At 39.4% G+C, this 20,848-nt stretch overlaps 1 protein-coding gene across 5 annotated transcripts in view; it reads right to left on the reverse strand.

Annotated features, from left to right (window-relative positions):
- LOC140469500 (TNF receptor-associated factor 2-like) overlaps positions 1-20,848 on the reverse strand; it is a 39,748-nt gene that overhangs the window by 5,378 nt on the left and 13,522 nt on the right. For 3 of the 5 annotated variants that reach the window (XM_072566069.1, XM_072566068.1, XM_072566067.1), the window contains exons 3-6: positions 12,611-12,703; positions 10,326-10,400; positions 7,267-7,680; positions 5,308-5,485 (exon numbers count right to left, since the gene is read on the reverse strand). In XM_072566069.1, coding sequence (XP_072422170.1) covers positions 5,308-5,485; positions 7,267-7,680; positions 10,326-10,400; positions 12,611-12,655 — 712 coding nt within the window. In that variant the 5' untranslated portion in view covers positions 12,656-12,703. The remainder of the gene's footprint in view (positions 1-5,307; positions 5,486-7,266; positions 7,681-10,325; positions 10,401-12,610; positions 12,704-20,848) is intronic. The other 2 variants (XM_072566071.1, XM_072566070.1) reach the window with 1 other exon arrangement.

Genomic DNA, 20,848 nt, shown 5'->3' on the forward strand with positions numbered 1-20,848 from the left:
ACCCTGTATTTGCACGTGAAAGCTCCTTTCCTCTAGTACTGCTTTTTCAGAGTCAGCTCTGTGTGCCAGAATCTCTTGACACTTCTTTTATTCTTTTTTTTAAACTTTTTAAAAAAATTTTTTTTAACAAGCAGTGCCCTTCACATCAAAGACCAATGCTGTGTGATCAAACAGTGGAGGGGAGGGCAGAGAGTAAATTAAAATACAGTTAGAGGGTGAAATAATGTACTCCACTCCTTGCAGTGCCCACCTCTCCCTGAACAGCTGACACTTCTTTTATTATCTGTCAACCAGGACTCCCTAATTGGACCAAATTAACAACCCCAGTCAGGGAACTCATTCTGTTATAGCATATTTGAAAGTAAGGGTAGGAGATGCTTCTGTCTGGCTTCCCCCTTGTCCTGGTTCAATGCACAGATTAGTAAGACCCCCCCCCCCCCAAAACTCCAACTGATGGCCTGCTCAGTTTAGTTCTACAGATAGTTTTACACTTGAACCAGTTAACGGGGATCTACTGATTTGGTAGGTTTACTCTTCAGCATCCCACCTGAAGCTGAAATAATTATAGCTCGGGTAGGATGAGGCCCTTACATGGTCATTTGATCAATTAAGGGCCTTAACTGGCAGCAGTACAAAAAGGTTGAGCTTGGATCTTCCCACCTAGAATTTATTTCAGACAGAAATAGGAAGAGGTGGCATGTATCCTGGTCGACTTTAATCCTGCCTAATTCGGTTTCCTTCCTGCTCTAAAGTCCACCTTCTCAGGGCCCAGAAACTATTACCCTGGGTTTCTAAGTCTTATTAGCATTTATTTTGATGGATTTTAATGGGATGTTTTGCCCACTTTAAGGTTACTGTCATTATTTGAGTCAAGCTTTGAAGTCATTGTAACACCGGAAGCTTATACAACATATTACAGAGGTGGTGGTACTGGAAATGCAAAGATGAATAAATCCCCATGACCTGATCAGGTGTACCCTAGAACTGTGGGAAGGTAGAGAAGTGATTGCTGGGCCTCTTGCTGAGATATTTGTATCATCGATAGTCACAGGTGAAGTGCTGGGAGACTGGAGGTTGGCTAACGTGGTGCCACTGTTTAAGAAGGGTGGTAAAGACAAGCCAGGGAACTATAGACCAGTGAGCCTGATGTCAGTGGTGGGTTAGTTGTTGGAGGGAATCCTGAGGGACGGGATTTACATGTATTTGGAATGGCAAGGACTGATTAGAGATAGTCAACATGGCTTTGTGCGTGGGAAATCATGTCTCACAAACTTGATTGCGTTTTTTTAAAAGAAGTAACAAAGAGGATTAATGAGGGCAGAGTGGTAGATGTGATCAATACAGACTTCAGTAAGACATTCAACAAGGTTCCTCATGGTAGGCTGGTTAGCAAGGTTAGATCTCATGGAACGCTGGGAGAACTAGCCATTTGGATACAGAACTGGCTTGAAGGTAGAAGAGAGAGGTTAGTGGTTGAGGGGTGCCTTTCAGACTGGAGGTCTGATCAGTGGAGTACCACAAGAATCGGTGCTGGGTCCACTGCTTTTTGTCATTTATATAAATGATGTAGATGCGAACATAGGAGATATATTAGTAAGTTTGTAGATTAAATCAAAATTGGAGGTATAGTGGACAGCGAAGAAGGTTACCTCAGAGTACAATGGGATCTTGTCCAGATGGGCCAATAGGCTGAGGAGTGGCAGATGGAATTTAATTTAGGTAAATGTGAGGTGCTGCATTTCAGAAAAGGCAAATCAGGACAGGACCTATACACTTAATGGTAAGGTCCTGGGGGGTGTTGCAGAACAAAGAGACCTTGGAATGCAAGTTCATAGTTCCTTGAAACTGGAGTCACAGGTAGATAGGATAGTGAAGAAGGTGTTTAGTATGCTTTCCCTTATTGGTCAGAGTATTGAGTATAAGAGTTGGGAGGTCATGTTGCAGCTGTAGAGGACATTGGTTAGGCCACTTTTGGAAAGTTTCACTGTGTAAAACTTGAAAGGGTTCAAAAAAGATTTGCAAGTTTATTGCCAGGGTGGGAAAATTTGAGCTACAGGGAGAGGCAGATTAGGCTGGGGCTGTTTTCCCTGGAACCTCGGAGCTGAGGGGTGACCTGACAGACGTTCATAAAATCTGAGGGGTGTGGATAGGGTAAATAGACAAGGTCATTTCCCTGTGGCAGGGAAGTCCAGAACCAGCGGGCATGGGTTTCAGGTAAGAGGGGAAAGATATAAAAGGGATGCAAGGGGCAACTTTTTCATGTAGAAGGTGTTGCATTTATTGAATGAACTGCCAGAGGAAGTAGTGGAGGCTGGTAAAATTACAACATTTAAAAGGCATCTGGATGGGTATATGAATAGGAAGGGTTTAGAGTGATATGGGCTAAGTGCTGGCAAATGGGACTAGATTAAGTTAGGATATCTGGTCGGCATGGACAAGTTGGACTGAAGGGTCTGTTTCCATGTTGTACATCTCTCTGACTAAGTGCCAAACCTTTTATCATGATGCTAAAAGCTAGGTCAACATTTGTGGTCTTGTTACAGTTGCAGAACTCTGACCACTAGGTGACCATAATTACAAACATCAATCCTTCCTATGTTTTTGCCTTTGACTTAAGTGATTTTATCGAAGTTCATCAACTGTTGTGTGTCCAATGATATATCCTTTTGCGGCTCAAAACATTTAAACACTATAAAAAACACAATGGAAACCTGTGAATATCTTGCTTAATACTTCCAATGATCAAGTCTCTTTCCTGAGAGAACACCATCAATGGTGAAAAATGATGCAAGAGCTGATCTCAGACCTTAGGTTGAGGTCTATCAGCTTTACTGTGAAAATATGGCACCTTAGCCAAAGTCCAAGCAAACTCCAGAATCCCAAAATCAGCACATTATAGCTTTCTCCAAATGCTACTAAAGTCCAGGTCTATCAGAGCGTTAGACATATGAGAAAAATCACAAAGACAAACTACATCTCTTTCCTCTTAAACAGCAGATAAGTTCCTCTAACTACAAAATTAACAATCACTTTAAAAAAGTAAAAGATCAAAACGATATATATAAATAATAATTTTCTTTTTTGCTGCTCTGATGTCTTAATAGCAAAGTCCAAACTCAAGAAATTTACTTTCCAAAGTATAAGGAGATAATTTCACTTCAGTAAGTACACTTGATAATATTACTTTATGCATTACATGATACAATACTTCTGTGTAGGACATACTGATTCTTTGAGAGAAATGCCATGGGATAAATGCTAATAACATGTAGAATAAACATTTAATGCAATAATAAAGGTTGTCCTTCAGATTATTAACATTTTTGTTTTGGCAATAAGACAGGCTGTCTTGAAAGGTTATTAATATTTACTGAAGTTCTCCACACAAAAACAAATCAAAAATAAGTGGATTAAGATAGAAAATTTTTACTTGGCTCTAGGATGGATCTTTACTTGAAGCAAACAAAGTTACTTAATCTCTACAGTGTCAATAGACATAATTTGGAGATGCCGGTGTTGGACTGGGGTGTACAAAGTTAAAAATCACACCACACCAGGTTATAGTCCAATAGGTTTAATTGGAAGCACACTAGATTTCGGAGCGATGCTCCTTCATCAGGTGATAGTGGAGGGCTCGATCGTAACACAGAATTTATAGTAAAAATTTACAGTGTGATGTAACTGAAATTATACATTGAAAAATTGATTGTCTGTTAAGCCTTTCATCTGTTAGAATACAGTGATAGTTTCACTTCTTTCATGTGTAAATCACAAACCCTTTTTTTAAAGTTGCATTCTCGGGTAAGCTGTTAACAATGGTGATAGCTAGACAATATGTTGAAGGTGTTAGCCCCCTGTGTTCTCTGTTTAGATTTATTCTAATATAAAAAGTGAGATAACAGAGTTTTACATAAATTCATGCAATTTTTGAGCTCAGAGTTCTACATGAATGCATGCAGTTTTTGAGCAAAGTACAATGTAACTCTGCAAGTACAAATTCACCCCACAAAATATGTGTGCGCATGTGGGTCTTTGTCTGTCTGTGTGTGTATCTGTCTGTCTGGGGTGGGGGTTGTGAGTGTGAGAAAGTGTGTGTGTGTGTGTGTGTGTGTGTGTGTGTGTATATAGAGTGTCTTAAGTCTGTGAGGGGGTGCATGTGAGAGTGTGGGAGTGTGTGTGTGTCTATAAGGGTGTGTGTGGGTGTCTGTGTGCGCGCCTGTGTGTACCTGTGTCCGTGTGTATGTGAGAGTGCGTGTGTGTAGGAATATGTGTGTGTGTGTGTGTGTGTTGTAGTGCAATGGTGATCACCTGTAAATGTGACATTAACCCAAGGTCCCGGTTGAGGCCCTCCCTATGGGTACTGAACTTAGCTATCAGCCTCTGCTCGGCCACTTTTCTCTGCTGCCTGTCCCGAAGTCCACCTTGGAGGATGGTTACCCGATTTACACATGTGATTTACACATGAAAGAAGTGAAACTATCACTGTATTCTAACAGATGAAAGGCTTAGCAGACAATCAATTTTTCAATGTATAATTTCAGTTACATCACACTGTAAATTTTTGCTATAAATTCTGTGTTACGATCGAGCCCTCCACTATCACCTGATGAAGGAGCATCACTTCGAAAGCTAGTGTGCTTCCAATTAAAGCTGTTAGACTATAACCTGGCATTGTGTGATTTTCAACTCAATAGACATAAGCATCCTGCATTAAAGAGAAATTGCTCCTGATTGGTGCCCAGTGACCCCCTACTGGAAGGGCAGAGAGAGAAGAACCACTGGAAATTGTAGCACAGATCATTTAATTTGTTCTATTTTTGGTCAACTCAGTTGACTGGATGGCTGGTTTGTGATGATATCAACTGCATGGGTTCAATTCTTTTACCAGCTGAAGTCACCTTCTCAACTTTGCCTCTTGTCTAAGGTGTGTGACCGTCAGATTGAACTCACCACCAGTTATCTTGAGAGACAGAGAGCAGCCTCATGGCCATCTAGAACTATGGCAACTTTCCAGTAATCCAAAGTAAACCTCACTGTCCTGCTCTCATTCTCCCTCCTAGACAGTCCTTTATCTCTCCTTTAAATATCAGGGTTCAAAGGATTGAGCAAAAGATCAAACTCTGCTAATATGATCCCATGATCACGTTTCTGTTCAGGTTCACTTGCCTGTTTTAGTAATGCACCAAAGGGTGCCTGGTGCTTTTGGAAAAAGATTGTTGAGAAAGATACTGAAAACAGATGTAGTAAAACTATTGGAATGTAGTAGAATTTTCAGATATACTACAGAAATTAATGTTACCATCATACCACTAGATTCCAAGTAAGGTGTTGTTCCATCAATAGCTTCTTCCAACCTTTGCTTCATTTGTGGAATTTTCCAGATGAATATGCCGGTCTCTGTCATCGTTTCCAGTGCCATCATTTGTGCTGCAGTCTTTTGTATAACCTGCTCTGTTCGACACAGTCTGGATGCAACATTTGTCAGCTTCAGGGAGCCATAATATCAAAAGAAATAATTGTTAGTGAAAATATTTACTGAGTCAGATTTGTACTAATTTAGTAACGAACAGGTGAGTACATTAAAAAAAAATAAAATTATCACCTTCAATTAAGTACTATCAAATACAGATATTGTTTACATTTTCTCTGCAGTTAGATCTGTAGATGCAGGTAATTTAGCCCATTGTGTAGTATTGCCTCTTTGGAAGAGCAATTCCCTTGTTCTACTGCTTTTTGTGTAGATTAGACAACAATGACAATTACCTTGTCAGGAAGATTTTAGGGAGTGTTAAGCCTCCAACCAACAACCTCAAATTTTTTTTTTTTTTTTTTTTTTTTAAGATTAGATTAGATTACTTACAGTGTGGAAACAGGCCCTCCGGCCCAACAAGTCCACACCGCCCCGCCGAAGCGTAACCCACCCATACCCCTACATCTACATCTACCCCTTACCTAACACTACGGGCAATTTAGCGTGGCCAATTCACCTGACCTGCACATCTTTGGACTGTGGGAGGAAACCAGAGCACCCGGAGGAAACCCACGCAGACACGGGGAGAACGTGCAAACTCCACACAGTCGGTCGCCTGAGGCGGGAATTGAACCCGGGTCTCCGGCGCTGCGAGGCAGCAGTGCTAACCACTGTGCCACCGTGCCGCCCAAATCTTTCATTGCTGCATGAGGCTTTAAAAATGGTAAGAAGAAAGGCAGAAAAAAGTTTATCCTGGGCTTGTCCATTTGGAAAAGCAACAGGTAACTGACAAGGGAGGGAGTCTTTCTTTCAGACTGGAAAGAAAAATCTTTAATTGGTAGACTACACAATTATAGTACCTCCTGTTTTCTAAACCAAGGATGGTATAGGTCCAGGTGTGTGACAGCAGAGGGGCAATGAAAAACAGATGGAAACCAATTATGCTAAATCGAATATTCTAAATCTGAATTGGCAGAAATTTGAAGGATTCAAATCACCATATCATCAATATGATAGTTTGAAATAATATATCAGAAGTCACACTATAAGAGACAATTAAAATGGTGCAGAGCAAATACTAAAGAACCGTGTGACCAAAGTCACCAGTTGTTTATTTAAGTTGTCAAATATTATTTACATACACGCAGGAGTAAGCTATTCAGTTCTTTGATCCTGCTCCTGTCATTTTACAAGATCATTGTTGATGTGATTGTGACCTCAACGTCACCTTCCTGCACGTCCCCTACACCCTATGATTCCTAGGAGAAAGTGAGGACTGCAGATGCTGGAGATCAGAGCTTAAAAATGTGTTGCTGGAAAAGCGCAGCAGGTCAGGCAGCATTCCTGAAGAAGGGCTGAAGCCCGAAACGTCGATTCTCCTGCTCCTTTGATGCTGCCTGACCTGCTGCGCTTTTCCAGCAACACATTTTTCAACCCTAAGATTCCTAGTCAGGAACCTAACTCAGCCTTTGCAATATTCAGTGAAGCTTGCTGCTCTGGATAAGAGGATGCCACAGACCAAAATCTCTGAAAGAAATTCTCCTAATCCTATTTCAAATGGGAGCTGCTTATTTTAACTGTGTTCCCTAGCTCTTGTCTCTTTCTCAAGGGGCAATTTCTTTTCAATGTCCACCTTGTCAAGTCCTCTTAGAATCTTATATATTTCAATAAAGTTGGTTATCTCTCAGTCCTCTAAAGAGGAATGCAGGCACAAACTGTCCAATTGTTTTCTTGGAAAGACAACACCTTCTACAAAAAAAAGTGCAGGAATTTATAAAATTAACGTTTTGACTAACCTTGTCTTCAACATCAATAAACTGTTGGTTATTGAGCTGTATTTGTCCATTTACAGTAGCAGCAATTCTTGAGCAGGTGTCAACCTTTCTTGATAATGCAGTGAGTGTATCATGAAATGCAGTTAATTTTGTCTCAACAACTGTGACACACTGTTTTGTTTCTTCAATGAGCTTGCAGTATTGTTGTTGCATTTCTTTACCAACTTCATTTATTTGATGCTCTTCCTGAAAGTCTACATTCCTCGACTGAACTTTGCTAGCTTCGGTCTCAAATTCCATTACATTTCTTGACATATCTGGTTGAAGATTGACCGAAATCGCTTTCTGATTCAGCGTCATGACTTCATCCATTAAAAGATTAAGGTGCTGTCCAACACATCCAGTCTCATGTTGCTGAATATTTGATTTCCCTCCCTAGAACAGAAAATGATGTTAGCTTTATCTTGTCCCTAAGATTTATAGTAATGATAGAGGCTGCTTAATTTCTTTACTGGGAAAGCTCTTTGGGTCTATCAGAAAGAGGAAGATCATGAAATATGGCATGTATAAGTAGTATGTCATTGTGTTGTACTCTTGGATGAGAGAATCCTAAACTTGGTAGCATAGTTCAGGTGCTCCTGAGGTTCGAATTGAATAGGGAGATATCCTGATCCTGCAGAATTGGCACAGTAAATTGTAATATATGACATCATTAGAAAATTGACCTAGCTGTATGAGGAAAGGTGAGGGCAAAAGAAGGATTTTGGGGTGTGAAAGTTCTGCAATTTCACAACTGTGAGCAATATTGGTGTCACATTCAACTCCTGAAAGAGCATACAATCATACATCCATCTCTTACTAAGGTGATTTATTTCCACTTCAATAACATTGCCCTGATTCTGTCATGCGTTAGCTCAGCTGCTGTCGAAACCTAATCTGTGCCTTTGTTAGCTCTAGACTTGACCAACCTAATGCCTGCATGACTCGTCTACCACATTCTATCCTCAGATCATCCAAGATTCTGTTGCCTAAATTCAGTCAAGTCCCGCTTACTATCCTCTGTGTTGCTGATGTATGTTGACTCCCAGTTAAATACTACCTTGATTTTAAAACTTCCGCCCTTGTTTTCAAAACCTTCCATAGTCTTGCTATTCCCTATTACCACAATCTACTGTGACTCCACGACCCTGTAAGATATCTATGTTCCTTTGTTTCTGACCTCTTGAGCAATCTCGAATGTTAGATCGCATTCACATTGGTATCCATGTTTTCAGTTGTCAAAGGCCTAAGTTCAGGATCTCCTACCCTAAACCTCTCTTCCTTCTATCATGCTTTTCTTCTTTACAATACTCCCTGAAGAAATGCTCACTAGCCAAGCCTTTAGGTATTCATCCTAATGTGGTTCAGTGCCATATGTGAGGTACCTTGGAATATTTTACTATGATAAAAAGAAGTGCATGTTATTGTTATATTGAAGTTGATTCAGGAAGTGTCTTTTGGGAAAGAGGGGCCTTGAATCTCATACTAATGGTAAGTATCAGGTGCTTTGAGTATTTAGTAGCACTTTGGATCAGAGTACTAGAAGGTATTCCAATATCTGGTATCAAAATGCTGGGGGTGTTGTTGTAGGGAAGGGGTACTGGAGAGATAGGAAAAATTATAGGACAGAGAATTAACATTCTTCTCACCCCTCACAATATCACGTACACATCTTCCTTCCCTGAGCAGAGACAAGCTAGCACTGCCAAACGCTACATTCCCTTCAATGGTACGATATTTCCACCAGCCCCCAGTTTTCCCTCTAACGTCGTATGCCTGATGTTGTCAGATGCTGCATGTAGAGCAGATGGGCATTTCTGAAAGATAAGTTAATGTATCTGCAGCTATGGGATATCCGTGATGGACATACATAGGAGAACAATCACAGCAAAGAGAAACAGGTGGGTTTTGGGAATGGTTAAGATTGATCTGGTGTGTAAATTAGAACTATTAACAAGGGTATAATTGTGTATACATAAAAATTGGAATCAAGGGGCTCTTGTGGCACTGTGGTAATTTGCTTATCTCTACGCCAGAGGTCTGGGTTCATGTTCACCTCCTCCAGAGGAATGTCATAGCATGCCTGAACAGGCTGATCAGAAGTTTCACAAATGCTATTTTTCTTGTAGTCTCTGGGGATGCCTGTCTCTCATTCTTCCTTGAATTTCATGCATGTTAATTAGTCCAAAGGAAATGACAAGTGAACAGAGTTCAGTTCTCTAAATCACTTCTTTATATACTCTGAAGTAGGCTCATTCCCTTCTGTGTTTCCCCATCAATAAAATGTTCTCGACTTCACTCAGCACTCTGACCTGCCTAGAACATTAACAGTAACCTGTAGTTTTCTGAATTTAACAGATAATATTTATTCCTCCCATAATGTGGCAGAAAGTCTCGATTTCATTCACATATTGCTGGGACTTCTATTAAACTACAAAAATAATTTCTGCAAAAAACAAAAACAATAGATTCTGGTAGTACAGAAACACCTAATGACTGACTAACTTATGAACCACAAAGTCACAAGGTACAATGACGTACTATCAACCTGAGAATTATAAACAGACTTCCTGTTTACATTTTATTGTGGTTGCTAACATTAGAAATGAAGACAACAAAATTGTGTTTACTTTGGCAAAAAAATTAAAAATGGATTCAATAGCCACAAAGTATCATAAATTTGGTGGTGTTTTTGGATAAAAGTGTAGATCAAAGAATAAAAAGCTATTTCTGCAGTACCTAACCACTTGCAACCTTGGACACATGCCGAGTCTTCTTATTTGTTTCCTGAAACTCTCGGTTCCACCCTGATTGAAGCCAGCCAAAGCAACAAAACAAATGTAGCAGAGGCACAAAGCTAAATTATAGCCTTTATCCCCAGGGCTACCTTGATGTTACAGGTTCGACAGGCACATTTTCAAACCTTACTTTATACAACAATTTGAGCAGCTTGTACAGCAGCTTCAGCATCAGCTCTCAAAATAGGATTTTAAAAGAGGCATTTCTGTTTCATTCTAATAAAACAGTTTGAGTGTTTTTACCTTAAACCTACACCCTACTGCTCTGAAACAGCAGCTGTTCTTCTTTTTGAAACCTTTGTCTTCAGATTCAGCAAGCTGCAAAAAAAATTATTCTGTTAATGAATAGTATAAATGATCCTTATGGTTTAATTTCTTACTTTTGAGCACTAGGTTTCTTGAAATTATGGCTCTTGTTAGTTACTACATCAGGGAAGCCAGGTTGCTAATGTATTGCAGCCTCAACATGAAGAAACGCATTATAAGAAATCTTCAGTATATTTTGCTTATATTAATCATAATGGCAGAACAGGCTAGTAAACCAAATTACAGCAAAAGCGTTAAATATACTAAACTTGTGAGCATTGGGAGGAAGGTCAAGACTTATTAAAAAATTACTCCTGCAACAGGAGGTTTGAAATAACTACACAGAGGCCAGTATCCCATCACCAAGTCACCCTTTATTTACTTGTGCACAGTACTTATGGCTATGGCCAGCCAGCTCAGAGTCAGTCATCTGAACTGAGGAGATGTTAATCTCTTTGAATTTTTAAAAAATAAAAAGTTTTTTTTTCTATCTTCTAGTTTTTTTTCTTTTCTTCGCCCACACCACTGCCTAACTGCAGTAGGCATATATTTTTCCCAGCACCCTTGTGGTGTGTGTGTGCGCGCGTGTGTGCGTGTGCAGGTATAGGACACAGTGAAAGACAACAGGTGCACAAATCTTTATTCAGTTTCCACCACCAGGAAGAAAAGAAACACCCAAGTGGCCAGTGACAAACAGTGCCCTTCTCAGAGGGCAATGCTGCGTGACCAAACAGTGAGGGGGAGAGGGCAGGGATCAAATCAAAACAGAGTTGGAGGGGGAAATAATAACAGTTCACCTCCTGCAGTGCCCACCTTTACCTGAAAATCTCAAGGGTGTTCATGGACACTCTGATTGCTCCTTCTCCAGGGACACCCGGGCTCGGCAGCAGCCACAGAAGAGGGGCAAGCAATTGGCCATAACAATATCTCTTGTTTATATATTTTTTCTTTTACCCGCACACTACCGCCTAACTGTGGTGGTGCTTCTTTAATCCCCAGCACCCGTGTTGTGTATGCAGGCATGAGACACAGTGAAAGACACATGGTGCACAAATCTTTATTCAGTTTCTATCACCAGGAAGAAAGGAAACACCCAAGTGGCCAGTGACAAGCAGTGCCCTTCTCAGAGGGCAATGCTGCGTGACCAAACAGTGAGGGGGGAGGGCAGGGAGCAAATCAAAACAAAGTTGGAGGGGGAAATAATGCAGTCCACTTCCTGCGATGCCCACCTTTCCCATGAAAATCTCAAGGCTGTTCGTGGATACCATGTACTCCTTCTCCAGGGACACCCGGGCTCGGCAGCAGCCACAGAAGATGGGCAGGCAATTGGCCATAACGATATCTCTTGTTTATATTGGTCAGCCAGGGCTTTCCTGATTGGGGTTGTTAATCTGGGCTAATCAACAACCTCAGTCAACGAGGTCAACCTGATTCCAATCACTACAATGTTCTAACATGCTTCTCAGCTTCAAAGTCAGATTTTAGATGTAAAGCAAATCTGGGTGTCATCTGTATCACTGGCAAGGAATGCAGGATATAGGCCATACAATACAATAAAGATACTCAACTGTGGCATTACTCTAACACAGATAGGAACATAAATATGGAATCAAGAACATGATTATTAAATTATTATTAAAACAGAAAGTGCCAAAAGAATTCAGGTCTGGCAGCATCTGTGGGGAGAGAAACAGAGTTGATGTTTCTAATTTATTTTGCTTGTTCTGAAGCAGATCCATAACAGACTCAAAGTTAACTCTGCTTTCTCTCATGGAGTGGTTCAGTGATCTCACAGTACCAGGGATCCAGGTTCGATTGCACCCTCAGGTGACTGTACGTGTGGAGTTTGCACCTTCTCCCTGTGTCTGCGTGGTTTCCTCCCACAGTCCAAGATGTACAGATTAGGTGGATTGGCCATGGTAAATTGTTCATAGTGCCCAGGGATATGCAGGCTGGGTGGATTAGCCTTGGGAAATGCAGGTTATGGGGAAAAGGTTGGGATGCTGGCAGAGGGTCAATGTGAACGCAATGGGCCAAATGGCCTCTTTCCGCACTGTAGGGATCTCTATGATTCTATTTTAGCTATTCAGTGAATAAAGCATTTTGCTATTACTGTGTTTTATTTTATTGTATTACCCTTAATCTAATTCTTACAATGCAATGTACATTTTAAAGTGCCAGAGGAAACCTAATTATTTTTATTTGAAACTTGTAGTTGGTACCTTTTCATCTGGTAGTTTCACCTGTCCTGACATGCCCACATCCATTGTTTTGTTCTGAACTTTACATTCTATGTATGCCTCTATTGTATGAGCCTGTGTGAGCAAAGATAAGAAGAATACCAATTAACATTTGTGCCACATTCACTCTGCTGATTTCATTCAAGTCAGTCTTTAGTGGAATTCTGGAAAATCCATGAATAGAATGGTAACTCCCATCTTCCACTGCTCTGCAGTAGAGGTGGAATGGTTACTTCTGCCCACTTTTGTACAATATCAGCTGATTGAAACAGTTCCTCCCTCCAGCTCCCCAGATACAAAAGAAAAGGCACATTATATAAATATAAAACAGAAACCAGTTGGTCTGTTTCAGATTGAAATTCTGCATGTAATTGGTTATGATCTATACAAGTAATTCTATGCCTATTTCCTCATGGCATTGAAGGAGAAATGTATATTGTGTGGCCTTACTCCATTAGTGGAAAATGAAGACTTAATATATTGTCATGCCCGCACTGTCTAGGATCATAAATAATAGCGGAGTCATTCGCTAATCAGTATTGAATTACACAGTAGCATACCTGACACAGCTACACCACAGTGCTATTTGGAAAGGAGTTCCAGGATTTTTACTAAGTGACAATGAAAGAAAGTGATATAGTTCCAAGTTAAGATTGTATATGATCCAGAAAGGTGCACATAGATGTTTAATGTTCCCATGTGTCTGTCTCCTTGTCCTTCTACATAAAATTAATAGTTAAAGGTATTTTGAAGGAGACTTGGCGAGTTGCTGCAGTGAAAATTGTTGACTGTAGAGAACAGTAAATCTGTTATCTTTTATAAGAGGAATCACTTATTCCAATTTATTGCACGGAGTCCAAATTCCACTTGCAGAGTTAACTTGTGGAAATTCAGACATTCTTGATGTCAGTTTTTTGCCATAATCTCTCCTAGAATTCATAAATGAACTGGCCCAAGCACCAGGAACTTTCTAATTATAGGAATGGCCTTTCTGGTAATGAAGCAGCTCTTAGCAGGCTGCTGCCTGCATTTATTTTGCACTTGAAATGGAAAAGATATTCAAGGCCTGCAAAATTCAAATATCAAGTGTTGCAATATCTCTGATGCAAAACACAGGAATGGCAGTGTCCCTTTGAGATAAAGCATGCTCTAAATGTTACTTCTGAAGTTGTAACAAGAGTACCTTTGTTGGAGTTGAAGGAAAACTGCCCATTATATGCATTTTGAAAAGTGTCTGGGCAGATGTAACTGGTCAGCAACTATTCTCCTTTTCATTTCTGCAAGTCTTGTGAGGATTACAGGAAAAAGGTTTCAGGGCTCAGACCAATTGTAAAATTAGATATTTAGGCTTTACCTTTCTAAAGCATACCACAAAAAAACCTTCTTCAGCTTGATGCATCATGCAGGAAAGATGTAAAAACCTCAGGAAACATTTCAATTCTTATCACGTGGTTTTCTTGCTGCAGAGTATTTTAATTTTATTAATTCATAGGATGTGGATGATACTGGCTGGGCCAGCATTTATCACCCATCCCTAATTGCTCTTGATAAGGTAGTGTTGACAACTGGCATCCATTCTGAGACACAGGTGCTATTGTTCAAGTGATAGTAACCAAACAATATCCTCTCACTCTGATCATTCTCAGAGGATATTTCTCAGCAGTAGAATACCACAATGAGGAAGGATAGGATAAGAAAATCTGAATTCAAATATACAATATCAGGAAAAATAAACCATGTTAACTTTATTGCACCTTTGTCCTGAGAATTCACTGCAATGGAGTGGAAAAATAGACTGGTGTACATTGTTATTGAGATAGGACAGAGGCTAATGATTGAGACACTAGAAGGTGTGCGCAGGTGGACAGAACTGTTTATACATTTAAGTGGAGCACTATTAAAGTGATTACCTTATTGATTAGAGTTTCCCTGTTCATTCAATACTACCATGCCTGCTTACCCAATTCAAATTGTTATCAACATTTATAGCAAGTTCAGACATTGGCTGTAAATTAGACATTATACACAAATCAATGCAGGTTTCTGCATCATTAGCTTAGTCCTGTCTAAAATGCTCTTGTTTTCCAGGGATTATTGTTTCTAATGGTTTACCTGAAATCAACATTAAACTGATTGGCCTGTAGTTACCAGGTTTATCTTTCTCCCCGTTTGAATATTGTTGTGACCTTTGCAATGATGTCACCTCCATATCAAAGAGGTAAGTGAAGATTGTGGCCAGAATTTCTGACGTTCCTCCTCCTACAATATATTGTTTAAACTAAGCAACTTTGAAACAAAGGAAGACTTGAATTTGTATAGTGCATTTCATGATCTCTGTAACTGTAATGCTATGTAACTATTTAAGAATAGTCATTGCTGTAATCTAGGAATTTAATTTATGTCACCTAAGATGTACTCTTTATGAAATGAGTGACTTATCAACTTTAAGTACAGGCAGCCTTTTAATAAACCTCCTTTATTTTTCAGTGCATCTAGTATCCAGACTGCCTCCTCTTCTTTGGCAAAAAGATACAGCTGTGGACTGCATTAATACAGCTTCAAGTACCATAGAGGGGAAAAATAATTCAGCAATAATTTGAAATAAAGTTACTGGTCATACTGGGAGCTGTTTTGAAGTAAGCAAGATGAGTTTGTGTCATTCGCTAACTGATTTTTCCTCTTGGCCTTCTCAGAAGGGAGAAACCTTTTTAAAAAATGGAAAAGGAGGAGAGAAGGAGGCAAAAACATCAAATTGTATAAGAAAAGATTATATTGACAGTGTTCTCAAACTCTTATTTCTGATGCAGGAATTTCATCTTTTGATCCTGTTCCTTTGCCAACTTACAGCACCACCTGCAGGAATGGTATTTGTTTCACCGAGAAACTTAACCAATTGTGTCTTAACAATTGGCTGGATCCTGGGCAAAATTATATTGCCAAAATGAGATCTTGTTTCAATCTGAAATACATTAGAGAGTAGCAACTGCAGAAAATATCTTTCACTTGTTTATAAGTATACAATTATGTTTAAATTAACTCTGTTATTTATAGGAAATGTTACCATTCTGAAAAAAAGCTCTTCACATTCACTAGACTAAAAGAGTTATAAATTTAATAATTTTAATTTGTCTATTAAACACTTTGTAAAAAAAAAAAGAACAGCTCATCAGCTTCATTTTCTTGATCCTCTTTCTTCACCCTATGCTACTTGCTTCAACCAGGTGAGCAAAGGAACACAGTACCTTTTTGTCTTAGACATGTTCTCACCTCCACCTGGGTTTAGTCTTGGATGTGAATTTCTGGCAATTCACTATTTGGGGAATTGCATGCACAAACCATTTAAAACCAGCACGTAGCACCATTTTATGATAAGTGCTTACTTTTACGAGACAAAGTCTCTAAATGAGATTTAATCATAGCTCATTATCATAATACAAGTTGTAAACAATTATGACAAGGTAGCTGTTGACATTTTTGCTTTTTTACTCAGTAAATAAATGAAAGACCTCTGGTGGAAGTTATAGGAACTGCAGCAATTTTGATTAGCCGAGTGTACTTCAGCACACACGTAGGAAACATGATCGTGTGTATTCTTCCCAATGTTTGGTTGTTGGTTGGCAAAAGAAGAACAAGAAAGTTGACCTGGTGTTGTTGCTGGTATTTATTCCCTAGACAACAGAACTTACAATAGATTTTCTGGGTCATTTATGCCACTCCGTAATATTTGTGGGACCTTGTGATGTGCAAATTGGCTGTTGCATTTACCTTAATTATAACAGAGGCTACACCTCGAACGAACCGCGAAACAATTTGACATCCTGAGGTTGATTTAGAGAAAACACTGAAAGACCCATTTGTCAGCACATGTGGAAGAAATAGGGTTCATCATAAGATTTGAAAAAGTGCAGGAAATTCTCCAGCATAACACTTCTCATTCACATCATCCAGAGAAATAGACTACATGGTGATTCACTCATTTTCAGAAAACATTGGTACATAGCCTATATAACAGCAATGGTTGGGCTTGAAAAGCAATTTATTACCTATTAAGCTCTTTGGGGGCAAGACAGAACATTATATAAATAGAATATCTCGGGGTTTCGTTGCACAGTGATGGTGTCCATACCTCTGAATCAGGAGGCCTACGGTCAAGTCCCACTTGTTTCAAAATATAAATTTAATCCTGTTTGTAAAAGCAGCTAAATTACCAAAATATCATATTTTTAGTCTATGGTACGATGTAATGTTAGCAATTATTTGAATATTTATTAGCTGTATTAATGGAAGTAGTGTGACAGGAATTAATGTTTGTTATTTCCCTTAAGCCTATTATACCAGCCAAGAAGAACCACCACTGACAAAAATTGCCAAGGAAACAACTCAGGATAAGGCAACAGCAGATAATGAGTCAAAGAGCTCAGCAAAGCACAGAAGTGTGCATCAGATGAGGAGCAGGTTGAGAGGGAATTTGGTACTTGAAAGGGGCTGTGGTTGTTTGAATTAAAATACAGATTTTTACAATAAAATAGACAATTATAAACAGTTACAAATGAAATAAATTTAAATTTATAATTATAGACAATAGTTTTGCAGTCAGTGAATTAGTAAGAAAGAAACAAAGGAAATTCATTTAAGTAACAAGTTGCAAAACATTGGGAAGAGCTTCATTGCTAACACAAAGTGAAGAATATCTTCACCAAAAGACAGCCCTTCTGATGGTGCATTATGACTAGTACGAAATGAAGTGTTGGCCTGGATCACATGCTCAAATTTCTGAACTGGACTTGAACCTATTTTCCTCTAACTGGAGTTAGAGGTAAAGTACTACCAACTGAGCCACAGCCCATACCAGTGCAACAGCTAACATGTGAAAGGAACAAAATATATGATGGTTGTTGAGATAACCTATTTTTCAAGTATAGAGTGATGAAGGACCTTTGGCCCAAGTCACAATACTTAGCAATTGATGAGATTAAATAACATTTGAAAATATGTGCAAATTTGACAAAAAAAAGCTTGAAGTAGCAGCACTCCAGATTCTCAATGCAGCTTTATAGAAATCAGATACAGATCGTAACAATTATTTTGCTTTCAGAAGGGAGGAGTATTAGAAACAGATGTGCATCATGTGTGATAAACACCAAAATGTAGAGGAATAGAAGAAGGTGGAAGAGAAATGGAAACACAATTACTTACAAAAGAACTGGTGTCCATTCTGAAACACAGATAATGAAATTCAGTGAAGTATTCAGCTGTTGGGACATTTTACCAAGTCCAATATTTGTAAGTCTTTTTATAATTCACACCTTTTAGGCTCAAGAATATTGTTAAACTTAACTGGAAAAGGTACTTTAAATTCAGCAAGAACTGGCTAATGTAATATGATGGATGTAACTGTCAGCAAGAACCTGCATTCACATCTGAAATACTGTAATGTAGGAATATGATGAAGTCTTGTTTTCCCAGATTCAGCACGGAAGTCAGCACACACTGAAGTAAATTATAGCAATGAGTCTGTTCCCTCTCTGTCGGCACTGGTATTCCATTATTCAGAAAGGAAGTAAAGATCGTTGCAACTTCTCTAATTTCTATGTAGGAATTTTCCAATATTCTAAACAAAAATATGTCAACATACTAACTGACTAAACATTAACAGGAAGCAAATACTGAGCTGGAGTTAAAACACACAGGAACATCTATAAAATTATTTTATTTTTGTTCTTTAGTTGGGATTCTGAGGCACCATAATCATGGAAACAGCTTCTTCAATATGATCAACATTTATTTCAACTCATGAGTTCTAAATTCTGAAGAATTACTACAATTCCAAAATGTAGTTGACAAGCCGGGTCTGTGGGCCAGAGATCAAAGTTCAAAACCTTTAAAACTTATGAAATCATAAGTTTTCCATTTACTCCATCAACATTAGTATTTACATGGCAGACTTTGATTAAAATCGAGTACATTGTGTGATACAACATAACCTTCAATTCTTGGAATGTTAGTTGTGGAGGCTGCAAAGTGGGAGTCATTTCCCTCACACTTACAATGGTTTCAAATTCTTTGAATAATGGAAAACAGCAGCTATGGGTTCCTCACAGATTTCTGCAATAACAAAAACTATTGTGAAGAGTTTGGTTTCACCATACTGACCTCATGGTCCTATAATAAACTTTCCAAGTTCACTGAACTAATTTCTGCTCCGAGAGAACATTTGTCAGAGAAAATTATTTGAATATACAAAAGTTTAATTGAATATATAGAACCTACTGAATATATAGAATCCTAAACCTAACCCTAGCACAGCATAACCTTTTATTCTTTTTTCCCTCATGGATTTAACAAGTTTCTTTTGAAAGAATTTAGTTTAATTTCCTGAGCCACTTGTTGAGATATCAGGTCCGATATTCTGGTCACTCTACAAGAAAGGATCTATCTTTATTTCCCCGTGCATTTATTAATAACTATGTACAAGGTATGGACTTGAATTTGGATTCTCCCACAAGCGAAAAACATTCTGCCCCCATCTATCCTGTTTCATTTTAAATCCCATTCCCAATATTGAAAATTTCTATCATGTAAATTATGGATCAAACTAGTCAATTTAATTTCAATAGTGGAGAAACTTCTGAAGACAATAATTCAGAATATAATCAACAATCACACAGACAAATGTGGATTAAAGTTCATGACAACATCAGTAGGAGTTCCACCACCCATTTCATGTGGAGACAAGTCCCTTCTTCTCATTGAGGTTACCCTTCAGTGTGTTTGTGGCACTACAACCAAAATACCCCTGTGCTAAATGGGATAAATTTAAACACAACTGGAATGATCACCATGTTACATGTCATCGATTTCAAATAGATCTAGCAACTCCAGACTGAGCATCAATAAGGTGCTGTGGGCCATCAGCAGCAAATTCTACTAGAAGACAATCTGCAATCTCATGGCACAACATATACCCCACCCTCTCACTGCCACCAAGTCATCAGATCAACCCCAGCTCAATGAAGAATCCAGGAGGATTCAAAGACCAACAACAGGCATACCTAAAAATGAGATGTCAATTTGGTGTGATAGACCGAGAGACATAGAGTCATAGAGATGTACAGAATGGAAACAGACCCTTTGATCCAACCCATCCATGCCGACCAGATATCCCAACCCAAACTAGTCCCACCTGCCAGCACCCGGCCCGTATCCCTCCAAATCCTTCCTATTCAAATACCCATCCAAATGCCTCTTAAATGTTGCAATTGTACCAGCCTCCACCACATCCTCTGGCAGCTCATTCCATATATGTACCACCCTCTGCGTGAAAAGGTTGCCCCTTAGGTCTCTTTTAGAACTTTCCCCTCTCACCCTGAAGCTATGCCGTCTAGTTCTGGACTCCCCGGCCCCAGGGAAAAGACTTTGTCTATTTATCCTATCCATGCCCCTCATAATTTTGTGAACCTCTATAAGGTCACCCCTCAGCCTCCGACGCTCCAGGGAAAACAGCCCCAGCCTGTTCAGCCTCTCCCTGTAGCTCAGATCCTCCAACCCTGACAACATCCTTGTAAATCTTTTCTGAACCCTTTCAAGTTTCACAACATCTTTCCGATAGAAAGGAGACCAGAATTGCACACAATATTCCAACAGTGGCCTAACCAAATGTCCTGTACAGCCACAACATGACCTCCCAACTCCCGTACTCAATACTCTGACCAATAAAGGAAAGCATACCAAACACCTTCTTCACTATCCTATCTACCTGCGACTCCACTTTCAAGCAGCTATGAACCTGCACTCCAAGATCTCCTTGTTCAGCAACACTCCCTAGGACCTTACCATTAAGTGTATAGGTCTTGCTAAGATTTGCTTTCCCAAAATGCAGCACCTCGCATTTATCTGAACTAAACTCCATCTGCCACTTCTCAGCCCATTAGCCCATCTGGTCCAGATCCTGTTGTAGTCTGAGGTAACCCTCTTCGCTGTCCACTACACCTCCAATTTTGGTGTCATCTGCAAACTTACTAACTGTACCTCTTATGCTCGCATCCAAATCATTTATGTAAATGACAAAAAGTAGAGGGCCCAGACCAATCCTTGTGGCACTCCACTGGTCACAGGCCTCCAGTCTGAAAAACAACGCTCCACCACCACCCTCTGTCTTCTACCTTGGAGCCAGTTCTGTATCCAAATGGCTAGTTCTCCCTGTATTCCATGAGATCTAAC

Source organism: Chiloscyllium punctatum, chromosome 49 (genome assembly GCF_047496795.1).
Source record: "Chiloscyllium punctatum isolate Juve2018m chromosome 49, sChiPun1.3, whole genome shotgun sequence".
In the NCBI taxonomy this organism is placed as follows: domain Eukaryota; kingdom Metazoa; phylum Chordata; class Chondrichthyes; order Orectolobiformes; family Hemiscylliidae; genus Chiloscyllium; species Chiloscyllium punctatum.